The 26,249-nt window shown below is 39.5% G+C and overlaps 1 long non-coding RNA gene and 1 gene segment (V, D, J or C); one reads left to right on the top strand and one right to left on the bottom strand.

The window, feature by feature from the left end:
- Positions 1 to 214: 214 nt before the first annotated feature.
- Positions 215 to 13,605, top strand: LOC103540607 (T-cell receptor gamma chain C region C10.5-like). The segment is given in 8 exon segments: positions 215 to 516; positions 4,578 to 4,907; positions 8,735 to 8,794; positions 9,053 to 9,100; positions 9,927 to 9,974; positions 10,318 to 10,365; positions 10,618 to 10,665; positions 13,015 to 13,605. Coding segments are annotated over 8 exon segments (933 nt in total).
- Positions 12,713 to 23,710, bottom strand: LOC139082755 (uncharacterized). The gene is made up of 2 exons (XR_011538960.1): positions 23,633 to 23,710; positions 12,713 to 16,680 (listed from the first exon to the last, which is right to left on the bottom strand). It is a non-coding gene; the product is annotated as an uncharacterized lncRNA (long non-coding RNA).
- Positions 23,711 to 26,249: the final 2,539 nt, after the last annotated feature.

The raw sequence follows: 26,249 nt of genomic DNA, 5'->3' as shown, positions 1-26,249 counted from the left end.
TTCTTGCTTTTAGAAATATATCCCAAAACGGCTAACAAGGCAACCCTAGTGTTTGTTAGAACAAAAGCGCCTTTCCTTTGATGTAATGTCTGAGCAGTTTCAACACAATTGAACACCTGGAAATTTCAAAAGAACATCTTAATTCTCTGAATGCGTTTCCTAGTGATTTAGAAAAACAGTTGGTTGACCAGTTGGGCCTGATCTCTTGTTTTTCTGCTGTTATTCTTTCCATTTTCTATCAATGATTTTCAATGATTAATCCCTTGGTGGAAAACAGAAGTTTGGGTTGACTTATCTGGGGAAAACTTATGAAATATCTGACACCGCAAAACTTGTATTCAAGGGCTTCCAAAGGAACCCAGAAGACGAAATTGCCAGGACACAGTTTTTTAATTGTCAGTTACATCATGAAACTTAGGAAGAGGTTGAGTTTTTGTAGAAGCTGTAACCAGTGTGATAGCTCAGGTTGGATCAAGAACTTTGGAGAAGGGACTAAGCTCATCATGATTCCCTCTGGTAAGTAGCATTTTTCTATTTTTCCCATAGTAATGAACAACTGATAGATACTTTTTAGAAAAAACAAGTTAGAATCACCCTTATCCGACTGCCACATACTTGACCTCAGCATATGAACAACAAGTTTGTGGCTACTGGTCACTGTATAGGAAAACAAAACTACTCTGTAAATGGTTTGTTCATGTCCCTGCTTGTAAGCTCATTGCGATTCTACTTTTAGAATGCACACTCAAAAAGTGATAGACTCAGGCTAGCAATTTAGATGTTTTTTGGACCATATCTCTAAACCATTGTTATAAGTTATTGGTGCAAGACAATGTTCTTGTAGACCAATTTTTCAGTGAGAGACACTTTTATTAATTAACTCTTCTCTATAGTTTGGGATAAAACATGGTGCTCCTTTCTCACAATAACCTGCAAAACCTGTTATTAGTTTTCATCTCATCCCTAACAGCAGTGCAAAACGTTAATTCTTAATGTAAATGACTAGAGAACATCAACAAATCTCACTTGATATTACTGTAGCTTCTTAGAGGGTGGCTGAGATCAGTCAAAATTTATGCTCTCACAACTCGTGTCGAATTAGCTAGGGATGGCCCATTTTAAGGGAATTTGTAAGCTCAATAAGCCATTTCATCTCCAAAGTCCATGAAAAGGTCTACATGCTTTTACATCTCATTTGCTCATTCATTCTGTCAGCAAACACTAATTGAAAACAGTTTTGGTGCTGGTTACTGGAGATAAGTGGGGGAAGAAGATAAAGCTAGAAAAAGTCCCAATATTCCAAAAACCATTAGTCTAGTGGGTAAATATTCTCACTCCAACCATGTCCTGGACTCTATTCTCGGCCTGAGGTACCAAGGAGGACATTAACAAGGACTTAAGTATTTAGAACAATTGTGAGTCCCTAGAGGTGGAGATGTGAGGTCCATGTGGTATTTCTGCATTGAAACATTTGTACTGAAGTTTACATATTTTATTTATTTGATATTTTATTCCCAAGCAATATTACCAAATCCGTGTTCAATTTATTTATTTTCTTTCACCAGTGTTAGCTCCAAAACTAGCATTAATTGAGCTCATTTGAGGTGGAGATCTTCTCCAAGTAGTATTTTTTGTTCACAGCAGAGTATTAGAAGAGCATTTTTTAATATGAGAGGTTGCACAAGGACTTAAACATGAGGCGACTTCTGTTTTCCAATGGATTGTTTGGGCAAACAGAGCTTCACCTTGTGTTCTAACACTTTCAGTCTATTTGAATTCTGCCTGTTTTGGGTCTATACCACTGAGCTAGGATCTGTAAACATATTCTCCCAACTCCCATGTCATATGTGAGTTAGACCTTACTAAACTATCAACCAACCACGGGGGCAGAAAAAGAAATAAGTTATAATGTACAAACTATTCGTCATTTATTTCAAGTGTCTATTTCCAAAATCTATTTGAGAAGAGCTGAAATCAAATCCACAAGCACAGACATACCTCATTTTATTGCACTCTGCTTTATTGCACTTAACAGATATTGCATTTTATAAAAATCGAAGGTGTGTTGCAACTCTGAGGTAAGCTAGTGTATCAGCACCATTTTTCCAACAGCATTTGCCCACTTTGTTTCTCTTGTCACATTTTGGAAATTCTCACAGTATTTTAAGGCTTTTCATTATTATTACATTTGTTATGGTGATCTGTGATCATTGATCTCTGATGTTACGATTGTAATTGTTTTGGGGCACCATAAACCAGGCTCATATAAGATAGTGAAGTTAATTGATAAATGTGTGTGTTCTGACTGCTCCACTGACTTCCCCCATCTCTCTCCCTCTCCTTGGGCCTCCCTGTTCCCTGAGATCCAACAACATTGAAATTAGGCCAATTAATCACCCTACAATGGCCTCTGAGTGTTCAAGTGAAAGAGAGAGCTGCATGTCACTCATTTTATATTAAAAGCTAGAAATGAACAAGCCTAATGAGGAAGGCATACCCAAAACTGAGATAAGCCAAAAGATAGGCCTCTTGTGCCAGTTACCCAAGTTGTGACTGCAAGGGAAAAGTTCTTAAAGGAAATGAAAAGTGCTAGTCTCCTGAACACAGACTTGAGAAGAATGCAAAACAGCCTTATTGCTGATATGGATTAAATTTTAGCTGTCTAGATAGATCAAAACAGCCATAACATCCCCTTAACTCAAAGGCTAATCCAGATCAAGCCCCTGACTCTCTTTAGTTCTATGAAAGATGAGAGAAGTGAGGAAGCTACAGTGGAAACATTTGACTCTAAGAGAGGTTGATTCATTCTGTTTGAGGAAAGAAGCCATCTCCATAACATAAAAGTGCAAAATGAAGCAGAAAGTGCTGACGTAGAAAGTGTAGCAAGTTATCCAGAAGATCTAGCTAAGGTAATTCCCGAAGGTGGCTACACTAAATGGCACACTTTCAATGTAGATGCAACAGCTTTATGTTGGAAGAAGATGCCATCTCGTACATTCATAGCTAGAGAGGAGAATTCAATGCCGGGCTTCAAGTTTCAAAGGACAGGCTGACTCTCTTGTTAGGAGTTAATGCAGCTGATGACTTTATGTTGAAGCCAACATTCACTTACCACTCTGAAAATCCTAGGACCCTTAAGAATTATGCACTAATTCTACTCTCCCTTTGCTTCTTAAATGAAGTAGCAAAACTTGGGTGACAGCACATCTGTTCACCACACTTGAGACCTACTATTCAGAAAAGAACATCCCTTTGAAAGTATTAGTGCTCAATGACGATATACCTGGTCACGCAAGAGCTCTGATGGAGATGCACAATGAGATTCATGTTGTTTTCATTCCTGCTAACATAACATACATTCGGCAGTCCATGGATCAAGGAGGAATTTTGAATTCCAAGTCATTATTTAAGACTTATTTAAGACATTATTTATTTTATTTTATTTATTATTTATTATTATTATTTAAGACATTATCTTTCACAAGGCTATAGCTGCCATAGATAATGATTCCTCTGATGGATCTGGGCAAAATAAATTGAAAACCTTCTAGAAAGGATTCACCATTCTAGATGTTATTAAGACCATTCATGATTCATTGAAAGTGGTCAAATATCAACTTTAAGAGAAGTTTGGAAGAGGTTGTTCCCAACCATCATGGATGACTTTGAGGGGTTCAAGACTTCAGTGGAGGAAGTGCCTGCAGACGTGGTGGAAATAGAGAACAAGAATTAGAAGTGGAGCCTGAATTGTGACTGAATTGCTGAAATCTCTGACAAAGTTTAATGATTGAGGAGTTGCTTCTTATGGATGATCTAAGAAACTGGTTTCTTGAGATAGAATCTCTTCCTGGGGAAGACACCGGAGACTGTGAAATGACAACGAGCATTTAAAACATTACATAAACTTAGTTGATAAAGCAGCAGCAGGGTTGAGAGAATTGACTCTAATTTTGAAAGAAGATCTACTGTGGGTAAAATTCTATTAAACAGCATCACGTGCTACAGAGAAATTGTTTGTAAAAGGAAGAGTCAACCAGAATATGACAAAGTGTTATTTGGGCCAAAGAGCATAAATAACAAAATTCATGGGATGGGAAAAGGGAAGTACTTTAGAAAGGACCAGACATTCTCACGTGTAGAGAGATCATCAAAGTTACTTGATCCCTTCCCCCATCCCTACCACCTACCCACCCACCTTGAAAACATGTTCCACAGTGATGGAACAAATGACAATTAGAAAAATACATGTGTTAATCAATGTTAGAAGCTTTGGCATGGGACAGCTAAAAGTCATACCCTATCTTAGCATGTGGAGAAAGAACAAAGGCCAAGTTGAGATCCAGGCTCTGCCACAAACCAGCCATGACTCCAGGCAAGTAACATGACCTCTGGAAACTCTTTCCCCACTGAAAATAACAATAAATACCTCCCAGTCTATGGTGGATGAAAGGCCATGGTGAGCACTAATTTAAGGGCAGCTTTACTTCCTTTTACTATGCTGTGGGTTGTTCCAAACCACACAATGTTTGCACTTCTCTCATGATTCTTTTTAATTGCTATTCCATTTTTCCCCACAGGTGTACGTCTTCCTTCAGACATTTCCCCGAAACCAATTATTTTTCTTCCTTCAGTTGCTGAAATAAACCTCCATAAGGCTGGGACATATCTTTGTCTTCTTGATAAATTCTTCCCTGATGTTATCAAGGTATATTGGAAAGAAAAGAATGGCAATACAATTCTGGAATCCCAGGAGGGAAATACCATGAAGACTGATAACACATACATGAAACTCAGCTGGCTGACCGTGACTGAAAAGTCAATGGATAAAGAACACAAATGTATCGTCAAACATGAGAACAATAAAGGAGGGGTTGACCAGGAGATTCTTTTTCCTTCAGTGATTCAAGGTATGTGTATGTAAGTATAACATCCCAGAACAATTTTTTGCAAAGGAAAGTTTCCCAGCTTCTCTCTCAAGTATTAATGAAAAATGAAGAAATATAAATGTTTCCTAAATCTCGTTCCATTTATTGGTAGCATAAATGTCCCTCTATTTCCCCATAGAGTTAAAATAGTTAAGGCTTCGGAACATAAAAAAGAAAACTTTCCTTAGCTTTTGTAAGCCTCAGTTTAATAAACCAAAATATTAAGGTCTCAGTGGTATTTTTTTAGGGTAGATGGAAGGATTAAATGAAACAAGTTATGTGAAAGCACCTAAGAACTCAGAAGCCAAGAAATTCTCAAACGAGATTCCCCTTTTGATGATCTTATTTGATCAGGAAATAAGTACAATTGTATGTCTTTCAGGAATGTTCTCCTCAGTTTTCATCTTGCCATACTCAGAGTACAAACTCAAAATATAGCTATTATGTGAAAAAATGGTGTTCATTTGATGGAGCCAATTCATGGCTCAACAGAAAATCAAGTAATTTGACGGTTGCACGTTTATTATGGTCTTAGGGTTTCCAGATTTGTATTTTATATACCATTGTGAAGTATCGTTTAATAATTAGAGATTGGGTGAGGCTAATATGTACATACATTCTTCCATTCTATACAATGAATGTTATTTCTTGCCATTGGTAAATGCAGCTCAAAAAACATTTATTGGACAACTGGCCTATGGAGGTCTGGAAGGGATGTGTGGATTAGCACACTGGGATGACTTACTGTCCCAAGGAGGATGCACTCTTGTAAGAGAGTACATTCTTTTCCTAATCAGTCAGGGTCACTCATGATTCAGGCATGATGTCCCAAAGGAGTCCCTTTGAGGCAGATCCTGCACATATTTAGACAGTGTGGGCAGAGAGCTGAATGGGCCTTGTTCCTCACGGTGGTCCAGACTCTCTAGACTCAGGATGTAAGGTCTAAATATGATCACAACAGACCAAAGGCCTCAGAGCACCTATAAATAAGAAGGAATCAGTTTGTACTTTTCTGTGTGGTTAACAAGCCCTTTGGAAGCAGTGGGGAACAAGCAGATAACAAAATGTGGGAAGACCTCTGCTGTGTACCAGTCCGAATTTCTGAAGTCAGTCTCTGATCGATAGTTTCATCAGTGGCCAAATTATATTCGAACACTTGCCTTGACTTTCTCCTGGTGCCATGATGAAGAGCAAATGAAATAATGTCAGTGGAAACATTTGCTTTTGAAAACCTAACATGGATGTATTAATTTATGTATTTATAGCATTTTTTAATATCCTTTCCCCAAACTCACTAACGTAAGATTTTAAAAACAGCCCTGATTTACTATTTCTACAACTAAGAAACAGAGGGGAAGTGGATATGCAAATCACAAGTTTAATATAACCACTGAACAGAAGAGTCCTGTCAGGTTGTGATTTTTCTAGTGATCAGGGGAAAATAAGAAGTACTGTAAGTTCCATGGTGATGATTATCATAAAGTTCCAGTTCAGAATGTGTTTACTTGGTGCCTAATTTCTGAAGCAAATGTTTTCCATGGGCTTCTCAGGGCAACAAAGCTGATAAGGACATTTCTGTTAATGCCAATCAATGGCAAATTTCTAATGCTATTTCTTGGAAATTTTTGTTTTTGCTAAAAACTAAGAATATAACTTGGAATCATAAATCAGTGAAGGGATTTTGAAGAAGATTGAAGAAGATAAAACTAGTCTGGTCCAAGATTTTAACCAAGCTTGGTTGAGAGACAGAACTTAGGATACATACACAGATTTTATTATGAAAAAGTGTTATTTTATTGTTTTACCTCAATCAATGCATGGTGATAAAAGAGTTTTATTTATCTTTTGATGAATGTCACCTTTGAGGAAAAGGAGGAGAATTTTAAGACACATTAAATTCAATCCTTGAAGAAATTGTAACACCTAGACATGATTATGCTGGCACTTTCATTCTTGGAATTTATTCCAAATCTTAGACCTCAAACCCGTTTTTCTAGCCTCCAAAGAAAACAGCTCATGGAGTTCACAAAATTTCATACCAGAACCCTATTCATATGGATAAGAATGCATCAGGTAGAACAAGGATAAACCAAAAGAGTTGTTTCAACTCTATTTTCTTCCATCCAACAGTCAATTATCTTTAAAACAATTTTGTCTTTGTGTATTTGCCTTCTTGTTTTTTTTACATTGTACATTAAGTTTCACCTCGTGTTTTATATAATAGGACTTGGCCTATCCTTCTACCTTAGGAAAGAATTACACTTCAATGCTGAGCTCCTGTAATACAAAAGCTCATTTTCTAAGAATAATTAAGATATTGGGAAGAGAAGATGTTTTTCGTGTCCACAATGGTGGAATTATGCTGTTTCTCTATAGATTATGTTCTATTTCTTTTTTTTTTTTGTTTGAGGAAGATTAGCCCTCAGCTAACTGCTGCCAATCTTCCTCTTTTTGCTGAGGAAGACCAGCCCTGAGCTAACATCCATGCCCATCTTCCTCTACTTTATACTTGCTACCACAGCATGGCATGCCAAGCGCTGCCATGTCTGCACCCGGGATCCGAACCAGCGGACTTTGGGCTGCCGAAGCGGAACGTGCGCACTTATCTGCTGCACCACTAGGCTAGCCCTGATTATGTTCTATTTCTATGGCTTATTATTTATTTCTTATTTTTGCAGGGAAAAATTCTCCCTGAGCTAACATCTGTTGCCAGTCTTCTTCTTTTTTTTTCCTCCCCAAAGCCCCAGTAAATAGTTGTATATGCTAGTTGTAAGTTGTTCTAGTTCTTCTGTGTCAGCCACGGCCACCGCACGGCAATTGTCCCACAGGTGATATGGTTCCTTGGCCAGGAAGTGAACCTGGGCTGCGAAGGCAGTGAGCACTGACCTTTAACCACTAGGCCATCAGGGCTGACCCTCTATGGTTTATTTTTACAAAGTAATTTCCACATGCTCTATCTCACTTGATTCTCCACAGGATCCTTTGAATGCTGGCTCTGCCATCTCTGGGATGACTCTCGGCAAGTCAGTTACATTCCCAAACTTATTCCCTCCTTTGTGACAAGGAGGCCTCCGAAATAAAACTCACGTCAATGTTACTGGAGCATTAAACGAGATAACATGCGTGAAGCATTTAACTTAGTGCTGGGCACGGTAATAATCACTCAATAGCTATTAGCTTTATTCATATTGTTGTCACGTCCACAGACAACACAACTGCAGAAAATCGTGTGCGTGAGTTGAGAATATGGGAATAGGCATGGTTTGAAAAGGTATGAATGCTTTCTATTGTTTCAATGGGATATTTGCCCAAACCCAATTCTTTCAACCATGAGATTCTGTTGCGGATTCTAAGATTTGATGAATTGATTTTGGTAGCCACTCTTCATGTCAGCAGCATGTGCTGAAGACTGCAGAGCAGCCACATTTGCTGTTTATTTTTCCATTCGACAAGTGTTTCTCCAACACCTCCTTTGTAGGAGGCACTGTGCTGGGATCTGTGAACACAGAAGGAAAGAAAGATAGTCCTGGATATTACCTTCCAGTTGTGATAAAGAAGAAAATAAACGTGTTCGTCATGGAGGTCAACATCTTCCTGTGCAGAAACATTATACGTGATTCAGAGCTACTGAATTATATAGAATCAGATGAACTATTCCTGGAACCGTAGAGCTCAGATTTTTAAGTTTGCTCTCTCTGTCGTTGGATTGTATGTGTGTGCGCATTAACACATACTCATATAAACAGATGCGCACACTGTCAAGTAATGGGCATGAATAATTGACTTATACTTGCTCCTGTTTCTTCTAGTTCTCGTCTCAATTGTCACTGCTGTTGATTCTGCCAAGGCTTTTCCGAAAGATAAAAGAAGTAAGTTATTGTCTATGTGTGCCTCTGTGTCATGCCATATGCCTTTTTCCTCTCCCGATCAACTTAACATTAGAACTTCTCAGGGTTAAGGTAGAAAAGACCAATTATTCCTGGAATTGTGGGGTTCAAAGTTTTCATATTTTTAGTGACTGTTTCTCTTGTTTGTCAGCATATTCTATATATACACCTATATTTATACAGACACCATCAAATAATGGGCATGGACAATTGTCTAATATTTGCTTTCATTTCTTCTAGTTGTCACTGCTTCTGATTCTACAAAAGCTTCCCCAACAGAGGAAAGTGGTGAGTTTTGGTGTATGCCTGCCTTCATGTCATGCTGTAGCAATTTCTTCCCTCCTGATCAACTTAACTTTGAACTTCTCAGTCTTAAAGTAGAAAAGACCAGTTATTCCTGGAATTGTGGGGTTCATAATTTCCATATTTTTAATGTTGTCTCTCCTGTGTGTCAGCAGATTATACACATATTATAAATATATACATATTTGATATTGTCTGCATACATATAGGTATATATATTATATACAATATATATACATTTGATCGTGTCTTCATAGAGATATCTATCTATCTATCTATCTATCTATCTATCTCTCTATCTCTCTATCTATGCAGACACGATCAAATACTGGGCATGGACAATTGGCTAATACTGGGTTTCATTTCTTCTAGCTGTCAGTGCTGCTGACTCTACAACAGCTTCCCGAACAGAGGAAAGTGGTGAGTTTTGGTGTATGCCTGCCTTCACGTCATGCTGTAGCAATTTCTTCCCTCCTGATCAACTTAACTTTGAACTTCTCAGTCTTAAAGTAGAAAAGACCAGTTATTCCTGGAATTGTGGGGTTCATAATTTCCATATTTTTAATGTTGTCTCTCCTGTGTGTCAGCAGATTATACACATATTATAAATATATACATATTTGATATTGTCTGCATACATATAGGTATATATATTATATACAATATATATACATTTGATCGTGTCTTCATAGAGATATCTATCTATCTATCTATCTATCTATCTATCTATCTCTCTATCTCTCTATCTATGCAGACACGATCAAATACTGGGCATGGACAATTGGCTAATACTGGGTTTCATTTCTTCTAGCTGTCAGTGCTGCTGACTCTACAACAGCTTCCCGAACAGAGGAAAGTGGTGAGTTTTGGTGTATGCCTGCCTTCACATCATGCTGTAGCAATTTCTTCCCTCCTGATCAACTTAACCTTTGAACTTCTCAGTCTTAAATTAGAAAAGACCACTTATTCCTGGAATTGTTGGACTCATAATTTCCATATTTTTAATGCTTGTCTGTTCTGTCTGTCAGCAGATTATATACACATATATATAATGTATATATATATTTGATAGTGTCTGCGTACATATAGGTATATATATTATATATAATATATATATATATACATTTGATAGTGTCTCTATGCAGACACGATCAAATAATGGGCATGGACAATTGACTAATACTCAGTCTCATTTCTCCTAGTTGTCACTACTACTGATTCTATAGCAGCTTCTCTGACAGAGGAAAGCGGTGAGTTTGTGTATATGCCTGCCTTCATGACATGCTATAGGCCCGATCAATTACTTTTGAGCATCCTGGTTCATAGGAGACAAGCCCAATTATTCCTGGAATGGTTGGGGTTATATTTTTAATGATATCTTTCCTGTCTCTCTGTTGACAAATTTTATATACATATGTGTGTATATGTTGTACACGCGTATATATCCCTTGTCAAGTAATAGACATGAACAACTGACTAATACTTTCTCTCATTTCTTCTAGAGGCCACAGATATTAATTCTACCAAAGCTTGTCTGAAAGATGAAAGCAGTAAGTTTTTGTAGGTTTCCCTCTATGTCATGCTATAGCAATATTTTCTTCCTGTTCAGATTTTAAGCGTCCCTTACATATGGTAGAAAACTAGAATGGCTGTATGTTGAAAAGGGGAATGAGTGATAGCTTAAATCAATCCATCATTTCCTAGGAGTCACTTTAAGATAGCAAATGTTGGTTTGCGGATGAGACAACTGTAAATTAGAGTGTGCAGTGATAGGCTCTTGGAATTATTTCAACAATGGACTTCACACGATTGTGCATCTTTTGTTTCTGATGACTGAGGAAAATGTCATATCAAGTTGCTTCCAGATTTCTTTTGTGTGTGTGTGAGGAAGACTGGCCCTGAGCTAACATCTGTTGTCAATCTTCCTCTATTTTATGTGGGATACAGCCACAACATGGCTTGAGGAGCAGTGCTAGGTTCGCACCCAGGATCTGAAACTGCGAACCCCAGGCCACAGAGGTGGAGCATGAACTTAATCAGTATGCCACCAGGCCAGGACCTAGTTTTTTTTTTTTAAGTATTTGGTCCTTGCTAGTAGCTAATAACATGAACTGACATGTACTGAGAGCTTCCATTGTTCTGGGTTCTACATGCATTTTCTTGTTTAAATCTCAAAATACTCCTATGAGGTGATATAATAATTTTTTCCCATTTATAAGAGGTCAATGAGCTAAAATTAATTAAAATTCCCTTGCACCATGTCACACAACTGGATCTGGGGTTTCAACCTGGCCATCTGACTCAAGAGTTTATACACTTACTCACTTCTCTCTTCCTCCTCTAAGTTATAGTCCTAGAGCAAGAAACCCCAAAACCAAGGCCCTGAGCCACGATGGATGCATGGTGGGCGGTGGACAAGAGCATAGGCTTCACGATATCCCAGACTGGACTTGAACCCCAGTTCTTTTAATGATTAGCAGCATCAATATAGGAAAGGTACTTACGTTTTGTAAGCCACACTTTCCTCAACTGTCAACCAGGAATAATTAGACCTAACTAAGTTATTAAAGAGATAAGCTCACCTGTGTGGAATGTCTAGCATGGGGTGTCTCATTTAGCTGGCACAGAATCAGTACTAGTTTCTGGCACTTTCTACCCACATGTGTACAAAGAACGTGACTAAAAGCATTGGCTCTAGCCTTGCTGATATTTCCTCCATTTCCAATATCAAGGGTGCTCTGGACCCCAGCTAACACCTTACCTGGCCAAGGGCAAGGAGTTATGAGCACATTGCCTCTGAGATCCCTTTCCACAACAAGTGCTAATGATTCTGAAATTTTGACTTTATGAAAATAAAACGTATAACAGGGAAATTTCCACAGGAAGAGACTCAGCCTTCTGGTTCATTGAATTGCACGTCTGGCTCACCATCATGGTCTTTAATTATTTCTGGACAATATATATTTCTTGAAAAACTTCAAAAGGTATTAAGAGCAAGTATCCTATAACATCATATCCAGAATGAGGGACATTTAGGAAGGACAGGTGAGTGAGCCAAGAAATCCTAAAGTTTCAGAGACTTTGGATTAACCATTCTCTTCCTTTTTATATAATGCTCTTTTCACTCAAACCTCCCACCTACCCCTCTGTGAGCATGAACAAATTTCCATGGATTGTACTCTTCTTAGGAATCTCATTGAATACACAATGAATATAACTCAGATTTTTCTAAATCAGAATTCACCTTTACATTTACTCTTGACCTTTTGATGTCTGGGGTATTTATTGCACTGGAGACACAGAATTACACAGTACCTGTGAGTGTGTTCTTTAAAGTCATGTTGCTGGGATTAAAATTTTGTTTCTAGTACTTCCTAAATGCATGACATCAGACAAATTACTTCTCTCGGTCCTTAGATTATTTGAAAAATGGGAGCAACAATAACAGTTTCATAGGTTATTTTTAAACTCAAATAAGATTAAAGCTTTGCATGTAAAGCTCTCTAAACAATCGTTTGGCATTTCGTTAGTGGTTGATGAATATTATTTATTATTATCACTTAGAGACATAGTGGGGTGAAGAAATGCTAAAAGGTGTTTATCACAAATACTTTATTCTGTTCAACACATTCATTAAAAATGCAACCTTACTTTTCATATTTTGGAATGGTCTGAGTGAATTTAGCAGAGGCTGTTGGTCACATGACCTGTGAACTGAATTCTGAGTCGTCTTGTTGTTGTCTGTGGTGGTGGAGGGGGTAGATGTTTATTTTTGAGTTTTGATGGGGGGATGTCACTGCAATGTAGGTCATCAGAAATAGAGAACTGTGACCACCCTCCATGAATATGTCCCATCCTTTCAAAAGAACAGGTGGAACTAACCAAATGACTTCTCTTAGCCCCCCTGCAGCTGCAGCTCACCAGCACCTCTGCCTATCACACCTACATCCTTCTCCTCCTCGTGAGTGCCGTCTACTTTGCCATCATCAACTTCCGTCTGTTTAGGAGAACAGCAGCCTGTGGCAATGGAAAGAGTTCGTAACAGATTTTGGCACAAAGAAGTCAACTTTACTCCATTGTTTAGTCTCCAAAAAGTGTCATGTTACTATAGCTGGGCTTTCTCTGGGTGTGGGTTATTTCAGTTCACATGTGTATTTTTCTGTTATGTCAGTATAAAAAATGTTTTTTTAAGCCAGTGAGCAAACAGAAAATTTTACTCTGTAACAACAGTGAGTTCTTCCATTACTCGGGGCAGGGCTCTGAGGTCGTCCCTTAGCACTCTCTCTCCCTGATCTCTGTCAGCTCCTCCAGGACCCAAAGAAGCATGCCTTCTGAGTACAGACAGCATGCAGCTATAGTCATGTCCCTTAGGGCCATTTAACCAGAACTGCCTTGAAGCCTTCCATTTTTCACACCCTGAAGCAATTTCATTTTTACTGGAATTCTGTATGTTGTTTTTCATAATAGGCACAATAAAAAAAATCAAAAGTCTACAATTGTTTCTGTGTACTTTCATTTGATGAAATCTAACTGGAAGTCCAAGGTAAGAAACAGCATGACTCCTGAGCCATCAAATCTGGCACTGGCTGTGATGATGGTCAATACAGAGTTCTAATTCTTTCCCTAAGGCAGTGGTCATGATGCTGTCCTTGGGGCACTGGCTCCAAGAGGAGCCACAGTCACATGAAGGCACCCAGGTTACTTCTTTTTCAAAGGTCACCAGATTCACACTCATTTGGTTTGGGACATTCTGATGGTGTCAGTATAAGATCTAGCATGACTTGCACTGTGTGTGCTCAACTCTACACTAGTGTTTCACAAGCACCATGTTTCCTGGCCCTCACATGAACCCTCTGAGACCTGCACTCACACCAAGAGGCATCATGGTGGAAGGGTTGAGCCCCTGGACTCTGAACCATGAGCACCTGGATTAGAATCCTGGGTCTAGTATTAGCATCTGTGCTGCCTCAGGCAAGCTATTTGAACTCTCTGTGCCATAACTTCCTCATCTGTAGAATGGAGTTACAGCGCCCTGTCTCCTGGAGTTGTGTGGATTTAGATGAGTTAACAGTGCACGTCCTCAACAGCATTAGCATCCATTCTTAGCACTTCTACTTTTGAATAGTAGATACTGCACAACACAGAAACACTGACAGTCCCCTCTAACCTTATTTCCCCACAGAGAGGTTAGATGTGAGTGGAATAGGGACTCTGAGTTTCGGCTATGAACCAGGCAACCTCTTAATTCTCTAGCAGCCCCCTGTAGGCAGGTACAATTATATACACAGTGTAGATATTGGAGAAATTACTTTCTTGCCTCAAGGTCACTATTTGGTAAATAATAGTCATTTAGAGTCAGGTCTTTCTGAACTCACAGCCAGTATTTTCTAACCTACAATCAGATGGCCTTTCCTTCACCCACTGTCAACTGGGAAAAACAAAACAAAGCAAAACCTACACTGCTTCTCTACTAAAGGCATCCTCCAAGGTGTCAGTGAGAATTTTCTTAAGGACTTGTGGGTGAATCTGTGTTTTCTCCTCATGCATATACTCTGTTATTACCATAATTGCTCCCTTTGTTATCAACACTATGGGAATCGTACTTTACCCTGTGAGTGTGTCCTAGATTTGCAACTGCTTTTTTGAGGACTGCTAATGAAATGGACTGAGGGTCTCAGGCAGAGCAGGCCTGTTGGTGGTGCTCTCTGGGTGCACCATTATGACACCCCAGCTCCTCCCCTAGACGGAATGGGCCTGGAGGTCCTCAGAGTCGCCTGTGGAAGCCTCTGTTAGGTCCAGGTGCATTACTGAGGAAGGAGGTAGGTTATACATCCTTTTTGGTCATGTGCCTTCCCACCACAGCATGACTGCCATGTGGTGTGGTGAGAGAAACACTGGCCCAGAAGTCTCATTTCACACCCCATGCTTAGAGCATTGCCTCCTTGGTCTGGCTTTAAGTAGCTATTTCATTTGTTTTTAACCATGTCACATTGTCTAAATTTACCCAGTGTTAGGAGAAAGCGTTCAAGTTGTATCAGGTTTCTAGCGTGATTTAAAAAGTCAATAACTAACATCTGAATGAAGTAATAATAGCAAATGCTGGGATAGTGTTTATGGTAGATTTCTAAGTACATGTTATTTATTTAACTCTCAAAAGAACCCTATGAGATATGTACGATTGTCTCTTTTTTATAGATGGGGAAATGGAGGCAAAGAGAGGAAAAGAACGTCCCCTTAGTTAGATATCTAATAAGAAACAGAGCTGAGATTTGACCCCAAGCAGCCTGGCTGCACAAATTCTGCTCTTAAATTCTACGTTATTTGCTACTAGAGTAGAAACAGGCTACTTTAGTTTCAGTTAAAACAGGAAACTTTCTCTCTTTATTAGACTAAGAGCTGGTGGAGAGAACTGCCTCTTTGTCCACACTTCCTCTCCTTGCTTCTATGCTGTGCCCACAATTCGAGGGTCGTAGGCCAACCTGCCACAGAATTTGTCATGCTGGAAAGACTTTTATAGAATGAGCTCCACCCACCAACAGGACTTCTGTGATTAAACTCCACAGCACCTGGTTGGATAAAATGAATACCAGAAGAGCACGTTGCATCCGCAGGTGTGCAATGGAAAAACTAGGCAAAGATTTACACAATTCCATGTAAAAACACTCGAGTCTCAATGTCTTTATAGAGCTAGAGTCTCCATACACTTCTCAGCTGTAACAGAGGGAAACCTCAAAGCAAGAATTCTCAGAATTTCCCCGTTTGCATCGTCCCTAGTGTTTGGATTCTTTCCCGCAGAGACTTCATTTTTGAAGGCTTTCCATCAATCAAGCAGGTCACAATTAGCTAACATTGATCATCCCTTCTATATTAATACAAGTCCCATATAACTGCCAATTAGAAAATCTGAGTAATGAGATAACCAGAGATGCTACAGCGACATGAGACAATTCATCCAAAAGGCTAGATATTCAACAAGTTCATCAGCCATGAAATCTTATCTAGGTAAGTGCAAGATCTCTGTCATGTTCTGTTCTATTTTTTGCTTGTTTGCTGTCTTTTGCTTTGTTTGAATAATGGCAAGCATCTACCACTTAGTGAGTATCAGGAATTCTGCTAGGCAGTTTGGGTGCCTTGTGTCTAATGCTCTCCGTGTGCTAGAGTATGGATATCACACTCATCTCACTGAAGAGAAGAGTAGGTCCCAGAAAGGCTAAGAAATATGCCTGAGATTAAACATGGAGTAGTGTCCGAGTCCACATGAGTCCAGGTCTGCCTGACTTAAGAACTCCTTCTCTATCCAATATCCTAGTGAATCTCCTCCCGGGAGGCTTTACAAACCACTGAGGCCCAGCCTTCCTCACAGGCCAGGCATTGGAGTTTCAAACCCCCCTTCAGTAATTCTGATGTGCACTGAGGTAGAGGTCATTATGTGACTGAAAGAGCTCCTGAGCTCCAAGGCTGCTGTCCCAAATCACACGCGGTGAGGCGCCATCACAGAGCCCATCAGACAATTGAGAACTTGTTGCCGCCAGGAAAGTGCTCTCACCATTCCTCCCATCGATTTCCTAAGGAAACAAAAAGTGTGTACTAAGATTTATGTGCAAGGATGTTCATTTACTGTGGCACCATTTACAGGAGCCCCAAGTTCACCAAAATTCCCAATAAGAAACTAAAAAGTAAGCTAAAGGATGTCATATGATTGTCTACTATGCATCTTCAAAAAATGTAGATTGTTTAAAGAAGTGGAAAATTAATCAGAAAGCATTCTTGAGAAAATAATATGCATAACATGACCATATAAAAATTGTCAGATAATACCTTCACGTGGTTCAAATATCAAACACTCTAAAATATGCACTAAGACATTTTGCTTCAACCACTATCTCTCCCGCTCCCACTTCTACAGGTCATAGTCTTGTTTCTGGTGCATCCTTCCACTTTTTATATCTGAAAATATGAATGTACTTATATAAACATCTGTGCCTGTATATATATTCTCATTTCCTCCCTTCTTACACAGAGGTAGTAAACCATATACATTATTCTGCACTTCTCTTTTCCTTTAAACATGCTATAACTCTTTTCATGTCAGTGCAGATGGCTATATAATATTTCACTGGTGAATGCCAACACTTTATACAGTTGACGGTGATAGACTGTTGGCTCAGTTTCAATCTTTTGCTACGATGAGAAACGCTGAAATTATAATAGTGCTTTCTGTCATCTTGTATGCAAGTGTTGGTCAATTTGATAGGTATTTCCAACTGGTCCATGATAGAGAGAGCACCATTTTGTACTTCTACCACAGTCTTAGTGAATGTCAAGAGTGTGCCTCAGGGGCCAGCCTGGTGGCGCAGCAGTTAAGTGCGCATGTTCCGCTTCTCGGCGGCCCGGGGTTCGCCGGTTCTGATCCCGGGTGCAGACATGGCACCACTTGGCACGCTATGCTGTAGTAGGCGTCCCACATATAAAGTAGAGGAAGATGGGCACGGATGTTAGCTCAGGGCCAGGCTTCCTCCTCAAAAAAGAGGAGGACTGGCAGTAGTTAGCTCAGGGCTAATCTTCCTCAAAAAAAAAAAAAAAAAAAAAAAACCACAAAAGAGTGTGCCTCAGGACTTTCTAATCTGACAGGTGAAAACAAATCTCATCACAGTTTTAATTTGTTTTTCTCTTACTATGAGTGATGAGAAGAATCTTTTCTTTTTTCTTTAAAGATTGGCACCTTAGCTAACGTCTGTTGCCAGTCTTCTCTCTTTTTTCATTTCTTCTTCTTCTCCCAAAAGCCCTCAGAAGAATTTTTTCTTATATTGAAAGTCTATATTTCTTTTTCTGTGAAATATTTGTTTTCATCCTTTGACCATTTTTTCTATTGAGTAATAATACCAACAGATATGACACTCATTTGTGTGTGTCTCTGTATTTCTACAATCATAGGAATAAAACATCATGGTCAATGTACGATAGGAGGGTGAAAAAATGATAAGAGATCATATATTTTTCTATTTTCCCTAACTAATATTTTTTAAGGAAAATCATTTCAAAATTAAAATTAAAAACTATCTTGTTTAAAATTGGCAAAATTTTTGTTCGTTCTCTTATAATCAGCCTTAGTTTCTGTGAAGCGTGTTTCTTTTGGAAACCAGGTAGACGTTCCCATTTGGAAACAAAATAAGACCCACACGATACAGGAAAGATTAAATTTGATTTAGACTTTTCTTCTTTATTCTTGTGAATTCGATCAGATTCTCTAGGCCCAATCCCTTGCCCTCTCCTTAGAGACCTGGAACTATATCTATGTTGGGAAAGGATAGAAACAAAGAGGGGAAACATGCAAATCACTGAGAGCTTTGTGCAGGTGATGTCGCTGCCAGACTCTACGAGGCAGTGTCTCCCGTGGTTTCCAACTTCTGAGCAACTTCCCTCCAAACTGGGCCTGGGCTGCCCTGAACGAGGTGGCACAGAGAGGGAGAGCACAGGTGGTGGAGGGGACAGCCTGGGTGACAGGAGGGTGCTGGTGTGGCTGATGGTGTGTATTGACATACTCTGTCAAATGTGGTTGATTTGTGGAAATGCTCACAGTTAAACCAACCCGTATAGGTTTTGGTTGTGCAAGCAGTGACTAGGGTGTCGTAAGATAAATTAAGGGCAGTTAAACCATAGCCAGTTTTACTCATTTTCAAAAGACCATAGCTAATGGGAGGAAAATATCCATCTACACACCTGTGATTGCTATCAAACATACTCTTAGGCTGTGGTCGGGTGTTCCGTCCTTTTTATACACAGAGTTTACTCCGATTAGCTACAGTGTGAGCTGGGAATCTAATGCCCAGGACTGTTCAGATCCTTCATATTGGTCCACTCTCATGACCCTGTTCTGAAGGAAAGAGCAGAGAGGAAAACTTGGAGCATTGAGACAATCCTAACATTGCAGGTATCTGTGCTCTTCCATGGTATTTGACTTACTGAGGCTGGTATGTTTGGTTTCATTTTCTCAGTGTAGACAGCATGTTACAAGTCTGTGCTCATGAACCTGGTAGCATGGATGGGCTGTAGATGTGGGCAACAGTGATGTGATTTTTCCCTCACAAGAACACAGAGACACAGAGGCCCTGAGTTCAACCATGTAATTGAATGTCATTTCCTGAATCATATAAATCCCTCTAACGAGTCAGTCAACCTGAGCAAGGCTTAACAGAGGACATTAACATCAGAAAAAAGTGTCATTATGTCAATTAGAAGAGGGTTCTTCAGAAACGTGAGTATAAAGAGCAAACGTCCCCACCCCCTCCCACACCAGCATGATAGAGAGTGGGTGCCCAGGACCACGGACTCAATCTGTCCGTCCCCAGGGAAGTAAAGCTCTATTGTTGAGATCAAGGCTTTAGGCTTTCACAGCCTGACTTCATGGCACATTCAAATCATTCATTTCATTCTTCTTGGTCTCTGCTCAGAGAGCAACTTCTGGGTGAGTCTTGGCTTCCCCTGAGGATGGGCTGCATCTGCTGGTTGAGCCCAGCATGTGTGGATGAAATTCTATCTCAGGTTAAATTAATACCCTGATTCCAGCTTAAGCATCATCTGTGGGCTTTGTGTATATGTGACTCATGAGTCCCGGCTCTGCCACTTCCTCCGTGTGTGACTGTGGACAAGTCACTCACCCACTCTAGAGTCACTTGCCTCAAGTGTGTGTGGAGACAATAAGAGGACGACATCTCTTAGGACTGGAACCCTCACAGCACATGTCAGTTACGGTTTGTAAAGAAAGAATGTCTGGCACAGAGACATTCTGCCCAAATCTACAATAATGGATTCATGCTCACTCTTTAGAACTTTTGGACTCTGAGATAGTTTTCATACTTCACAAATTCATAGCTTTGAAGAAAATGTTTAGAAATATAACATTAACAAAATGTAGCTGATAAATTTGTGTAAATAGGACAAACCTGGCTATTCACTCACACTAACTTTTTTTGAATTTTACTTGAAATCTACTCAAAGAAAATGCTCCATGTTTAACTACTTTGTTGCTGCAGTTTCATTTTCAAAGATTTACTTTAACAAATCTAGCTCTCACAGTCACAAAAGTTGTTTTTCACTGTCCTGCTTTCCTTCAGCTTCTTCAGATCCTACACGGTAGGGAAGGTGGAGGAGAAAAAGCAGCACACTCCACTGGAGTAATGAACGATTTCTTCAAAATTACAACATACATGCACAGCATTTTAAATGAGAGATGCATATGTTTAATCCTTAAGAGATTTATATTGAGAAGCTGTTACTGTAAAATAAAGTTTCACTTTATTTCTTGGTTGAGGAAGCCTTTCAAATAGGACCTGTCACTCACACTAAACTGCCAAAAGGAATTCACATAGGTACTTCTAAACGCATACAGATAAGAATTATGATCAACTGCTGTTTCTCCTCTACCACTTTACTGACAAGCTTGCAAACACTATACAAGTGCAGATAAATTAGAGATTTGGTCCAAGTAATTTAATCTACATTTTTCAGAAATTGCTGTCCCCAGTGACTGAGAGAGCTACAAGGGCTTCCTAATGCAAAGGGCGATGCCCCATGGTCACTCTCGTATGCTGTTGCCAGTGACCATTGCTACAACCACTGAGGGCCAATGTCCTGAGAGCCTTATCTTATTAATGCTTTTGACCCAGTCTTTCCGCTCTGTAATTATTTCCTTAGGATATATCCCTGTGGAAATAATACTGGTTTTATATTTTGTAGATTTTCCCTCTAAAAATTAGATACAAATCTAAATGTTTGAGAGTAGAAGAAAAGTAAAATGATTATATTATTTCCATGAAATGTCTTACATCCACTTAAAATTAAATTTATAGTTTAGAAGAACATGGAAAATGCATGTTCTATAAGGTAAAAGCAAATATGCAATAAATAAAACTGTATGAGATAATATCTTAATTGATAAAAATAAAAAAATATATATATGAATGTTCAAATCAGAAAGACTAGAAGAAAATAAACAAGTGGCTTACACACATTTCTAGAGATTCCAAAATTTCTACAATAAACTGGATCTCACCTTTTAAATTTTAGACAGGGCATAAATAATATGGGCGGTTTGACCACAATTGGCTTAATTACAATCACAAACTAGAAGGAAAGAAACTAAACTGTCACACTGATGTTGCTGAGTCATATGAAAGACAGGGGATCTTTTATTTTTGTCTTTCAAAATTTTTACAATAAGCTTGCGGTACTCTCACAATCAGGGAAGGGAATAAAAAGGAGCGGTGAGAAGACCCAGGCAGAAGGTCAGGGATGTGACCTCCTCACACTCAGAAGCAGCCTGCCTCCCATGCTGTCCTCGAGTCACATAACACACTTCAAGAGGGACATGTTTTCTTATGAGAATGTCTACCTGGACTATAGTCAAGAGCAAACACGGTACAGGAGAAAGAACGACTGAGGATCCTAAGAGAAGCTCCTGTCCCACATCTTGACCTCATCAATGTCACACAGTCCAGTTTACATTTGTGGTGAAATAAATAGAGAAAGATGTAGGGGTTGGAAGACTTCACTTTCCAGCCATTAAACTGCAGTAAACTGGAGAAACACTGGGGTGGTTTAACTGCCTTCTCCCTTTGAAAGGAGTCTGAGGAAGACGGTCAGACCAAGTCTACCTGTTTCTGGGCTCACTTTCCACCTGTGAGGCTAATGGCGTTGGAGCCACAATGAGCTGACACGTCTTCAAATTACTTGTGAGTCCTAAATAAAGCCAAACTTTTAATTAAAACATAATAATATGTATGCTTTATGTACCATAAAAGCAAATGATAGGAAGGCCTTCTGGCTCTGGTCAAGTGAGGAGGTCAGTAAACTCTCTTTTTGGAAAGCAATTCTAACAGTGGACTAGATGAACAGCTAATCATCTCAGCACTGAGGAAATGACCACAGGCATACAGCAGTCTGAGAAGTGCTTGTGCTTGAAAAACTGCAGAGTTCAGGCAACAACAGTGGTGTTCTTGCTTAGAGCTGCTAGTTTCATCCCCCACCTCCCAACACCCAGCTCGATGAGCACAAAGGTGCTTTGAGTTAGGGTAGGCCATGAGGACTGGGAGAAAAATTACACAGTTGAAGGGACCTCAGATAATCTGGGGTGGGAAGTTATGTGATGGTGACCCGACAAACTCAGCAGTGTGCAAGCAGGAAGGGCCAGAGGCTCTGCAGGTTTGAAGTTGTGGTTGTGGCTGCAGCAAGCACATGCTTGGCTGAAGCTGTGGGCATGCTGGGCAGAGACCCAAAGAGCATGAACTAGCCAAACACTCTTGGTCAACCCTGAGAATATGAGCATATGCAGAGGAGACGTGAACAGATGCAGAAAATGTGCAACTGGGGGAAAACCCAAAATAGCCTGAAATTTGACTGGCTACCCATTTCACACACATATCAACTTGGTAGATCTTGGGAGCCTTATTCGACATGATTGAGCACAATCTCTGTCCAATCACTGGCCACCGCTAAGCCATGTAGACACAGGGCTGATTCCTAGGAAGTTAGTTAAAAATGTAAGTGAAGTAAATAGAAAAAGAAAAAGAGACAAAGCTGACAAGAGATATGAGCTGCCAAATACCACAAAGGATATAATTTCACAGATTTAGCTCGGGTAATTTTCTATGCAAATAAAAAGCAATAGCAGCAACCTTACAAGGGAAAAATCAGAATCTAGAGTTGCTACAATACATTTTCAACAAAATAATTTCAATAAAAAGACAGGTAACAAATCAGAAAAGCGAAAACCAAACAGAAACTACAATACAATACAAACCGTCTCTGAGTGTATCAAGTTATTTTCTTTAGCAAAGACTTCAAAGCAGGTATTAAAAATATGTTCAAAGAAATGTGGAAAAGTGTCTTTCAAGAATGAAAGCAAAGTATGACAACAATACATCAACACATAGGGATTCTCTGGAGGGAGACAAATTGCAAAATTAAAAAATTAAAAAAAAGAAAATCCGGAGTAGAAAATTATAATAACCGAAGGAAAATATTCACTAGAGGTGGTTAAGAGAACATTTAACTTGGCAGACGACACAACCTGTAAACTTGAACAGAGAGCAGTAGAAGTTCCCCAAGCTGAATAATAGCGAGAGGAAGAATGAAAAATAGTTGAACAGAGCTCAGAGACCTATGAGAGAACTTCAAACGTACCAACATATGTGTATCACAGACCGGACTTGAACCTCAGATATTTTAACGATTAGTTGCATCAACATAGGAAAATGACTTACCTTTTCTGAGCAACATTTTCCTCATCTGCCAACAGGGAATACATACACCTAACTCAGTTATTGAAGAGATAATGTCACCCATGCTGAATGTCTAGCATAAAGTATCTCATTTAGCTGGCACACAATTCATACTAGTTTCTGGCCGTTTCTCCCAAAATATGTACAAAGAAATTGCCTAGGAGCATTGGCTCTAGCCATGCTGATCTTTCCCCCATTTCCAATATCAAGGGGGCTCTGACCTCAGCTAACACCTTACCTGATCAAAGACAAGGAGTTAAGAGCACATCACTTGAGATCCCTTTCCACACCAACTGCTAATGATTCTGGAGCATGTAAAAGGGAAAACTTCACAGGAAGAGACTCAGCCTGTGGTTCATTGAATAGCTAGTTTGACTCACCATCATTGTCCTTAATTATTTCTTCACACCATATATTTCTTCCAAAACTTCAAAGGATATTAAGTGCAATTATCCTATAACATCATAGCCACAATGAGAGACATTTAGGAAGGACAGGTGAGTGAGTCATGAACTCCTGAAGTTTCAGGGAATTTGGATTAACCACTCTCTTCCAATTTATGTAATGCCCTTTTACTAAAACCTCTCACCCATCCCATTACACACACCACCAAATATCCATGGATTGTACCCTTAGTAGTAATCTCATTGTATGCACAACATGTAATGGTTTAGATGATTCTAAATCAGAATTCAGCTTTATCTTTATGCTTAACCTTTTGATGTCTGGGGTATTTATTGCACTGGAGATGCAGAATTACAGGGTACCTAAGCGTGTGTTCTTTAAAGTCATGGTGCTGGGATTAAAGTCTGGTTGCTGGTGCTTCCTAAATGCATGATATCAGGCAAATTACTTCTCTCTGTCCTTGGGTGATTTTTAAAGTGGGAATTACAATAATAATCTCATAGTTTATTGGAAAAATTAAATTAGCTTAAAGGTTTGTATGCAAAACTCTCAGAACAAGTGTTTGGCATTTGGTTAGCGGTTAACGAGTATTTGCTATTATTATTACCTAGAGGCATGGTGGGAGGTGAAAAAATGCTAAAAGCTATTTATCACAAATGCTTTCACCCATTGGACTCATTCATTGAATATGAAACATTATTCTTGTTATTTTGGAACGTTCTAAGTGAATTTAGCAGAGGTTGTTGATTGACATGACCTGTAAACTGAGTTCTGAGCCGTCTTCTTGTTGTCTCTGGTTGGGGGGGTTAGATGTCTATGTCTGGGTTTTGGTGGTGCAGGTATGTCACTGCAATGAAGTTCGTCAGAAATGGATAACTGTGACCACACTCCATTAAGATGTCCTATTCTTTCAAAAGAACCGATGAAGCTAATCAAACAACTTCTCTTAGCCACGTTGAAGCTGCAGTCACCAACACCTTTGCTTGTTATACGTACGTCCTCCTCCTCCTCAAGAGTGCCATCTCCTTTGCCATCATCACCTTCTGTCTATTTAGGAGAACAACAGACTCTGACAGTCTGTTGGTGACAGAACGAAGTCAACTTGTCTTCATCATTTATTTTCCCTAAAAGTATCTGCTGTGGATCTAGCTGGGCTTTTTCTCTGCATTTGGGTTATTTCAGTTCACATGCGTACTTCTCTGTTATGTCATTATTGTGTAATGGTTTTTCAGACCACTAGGCAAATGGAAAATCTTAATCTATAACAAAATGAATTCAGCCATTACTCAAGGGCAGGGCCACAGCGTAGTCCTTTAGTACCACTCTCTCCATGATCCCCATCAGCTCCTCCAGAAACCCGAATGACCATGCCTTTAGAGCACAGACAGCACGCAGCTCTAGTCTCATCCCTTAGGGCCATTTAACAAGAACTGCCTTGAAGCCTTGCATTTTACACATCCTGAACCCAACATCTTTGCTACTTGAATACTGTGCTTAGCTTTTCATAATAGGCACAATGAAAAAAAATAAAAATTCTACACTTATCTGTGTGTACTTAATTTGATGAAATCTAACTGAAAGTCCAGGGTAAGAAACAGCCTGACACCTGAGCCATCAAATCCAGCTTGGGCTGTGATGATAGTCAATACTATACTTCTAATTCTTTCCCTGACTTAATGGTCATGATTCTTTCTTTGGGGCACTGGCTCCACGAGGAGCCACAGTCAAATGAAGGCACCCAGGTTACTTCTCTTTCAAAGGTCACCAGGTTCACAGTCTTTTGGTTTGGGACATTCTGATGGTGTCATGACCTGCACAGTGTGTGTTCACCTCTGCAGTAGTGTTTCACGAGCATCCTGTTTCCTTCTCCTCAGAATAATCCCATGAGACTTGGGCTAACTTTAGGAGGCATTATGGTGGAAGGGTGAAGCCCCTGCACTCTGAGCCCCGTCACTGGGTTTGAATCCTGGGTCTAGTATCAGCATTTACGTGATATCAGGCAAGCTATTTGAACTCTCTGTGCCATAACTCCCTCATCTGTAGAACGGAGTTAGAGTGCCCTGCCTCCTGGAGATGTGTGGATTAGATGAGTTAATAATGCCTGTTACGTGCAGGTCCTCAACAGCATTAGTATCCACTCTTGGCAGATCTACTTTCGAAAAGTAGACACTACGCAACACAAAAACACTGACAGTCATCTTTAATCTTATTTCCCTGTAGAGAGATTATATATGGATGGAACAGGGACTCAGTGACTTTACTCTCTGCACCAGGTAACCCCGTTAATCCTCTAAGAACCCCCTGAGGTCGGTTTAATTATAGTTCACAGTGTATTGATTGGAAAGATTAATTTCCAAGCTCAATGTCACTATTTTGTAAGTGATAGTCATTGAAACTGAGTCTCTATGAACTCAGAGTCAGTATTTTGTTGTCCAATATCATGTGGCATT

The sequence above is a fragment of the Equus przewalskii genome, chromosome 4, assembly GCF_037783145.1.
Source record: "Equus przewalskii isolate Varuska chromosome 4, EquPr2, whole genome shotgun sequence".
Lineage (NCBI taxonomy): Eukaryota > Metazoa > Chordata > Mammalia > Perissodactyla > Equidae > Equus > Equus przewalskii.
Note: the sequence above shows the minus strand (reverse complement) of the source record. Positions and strands in the feature narration are given on the sequence as shown.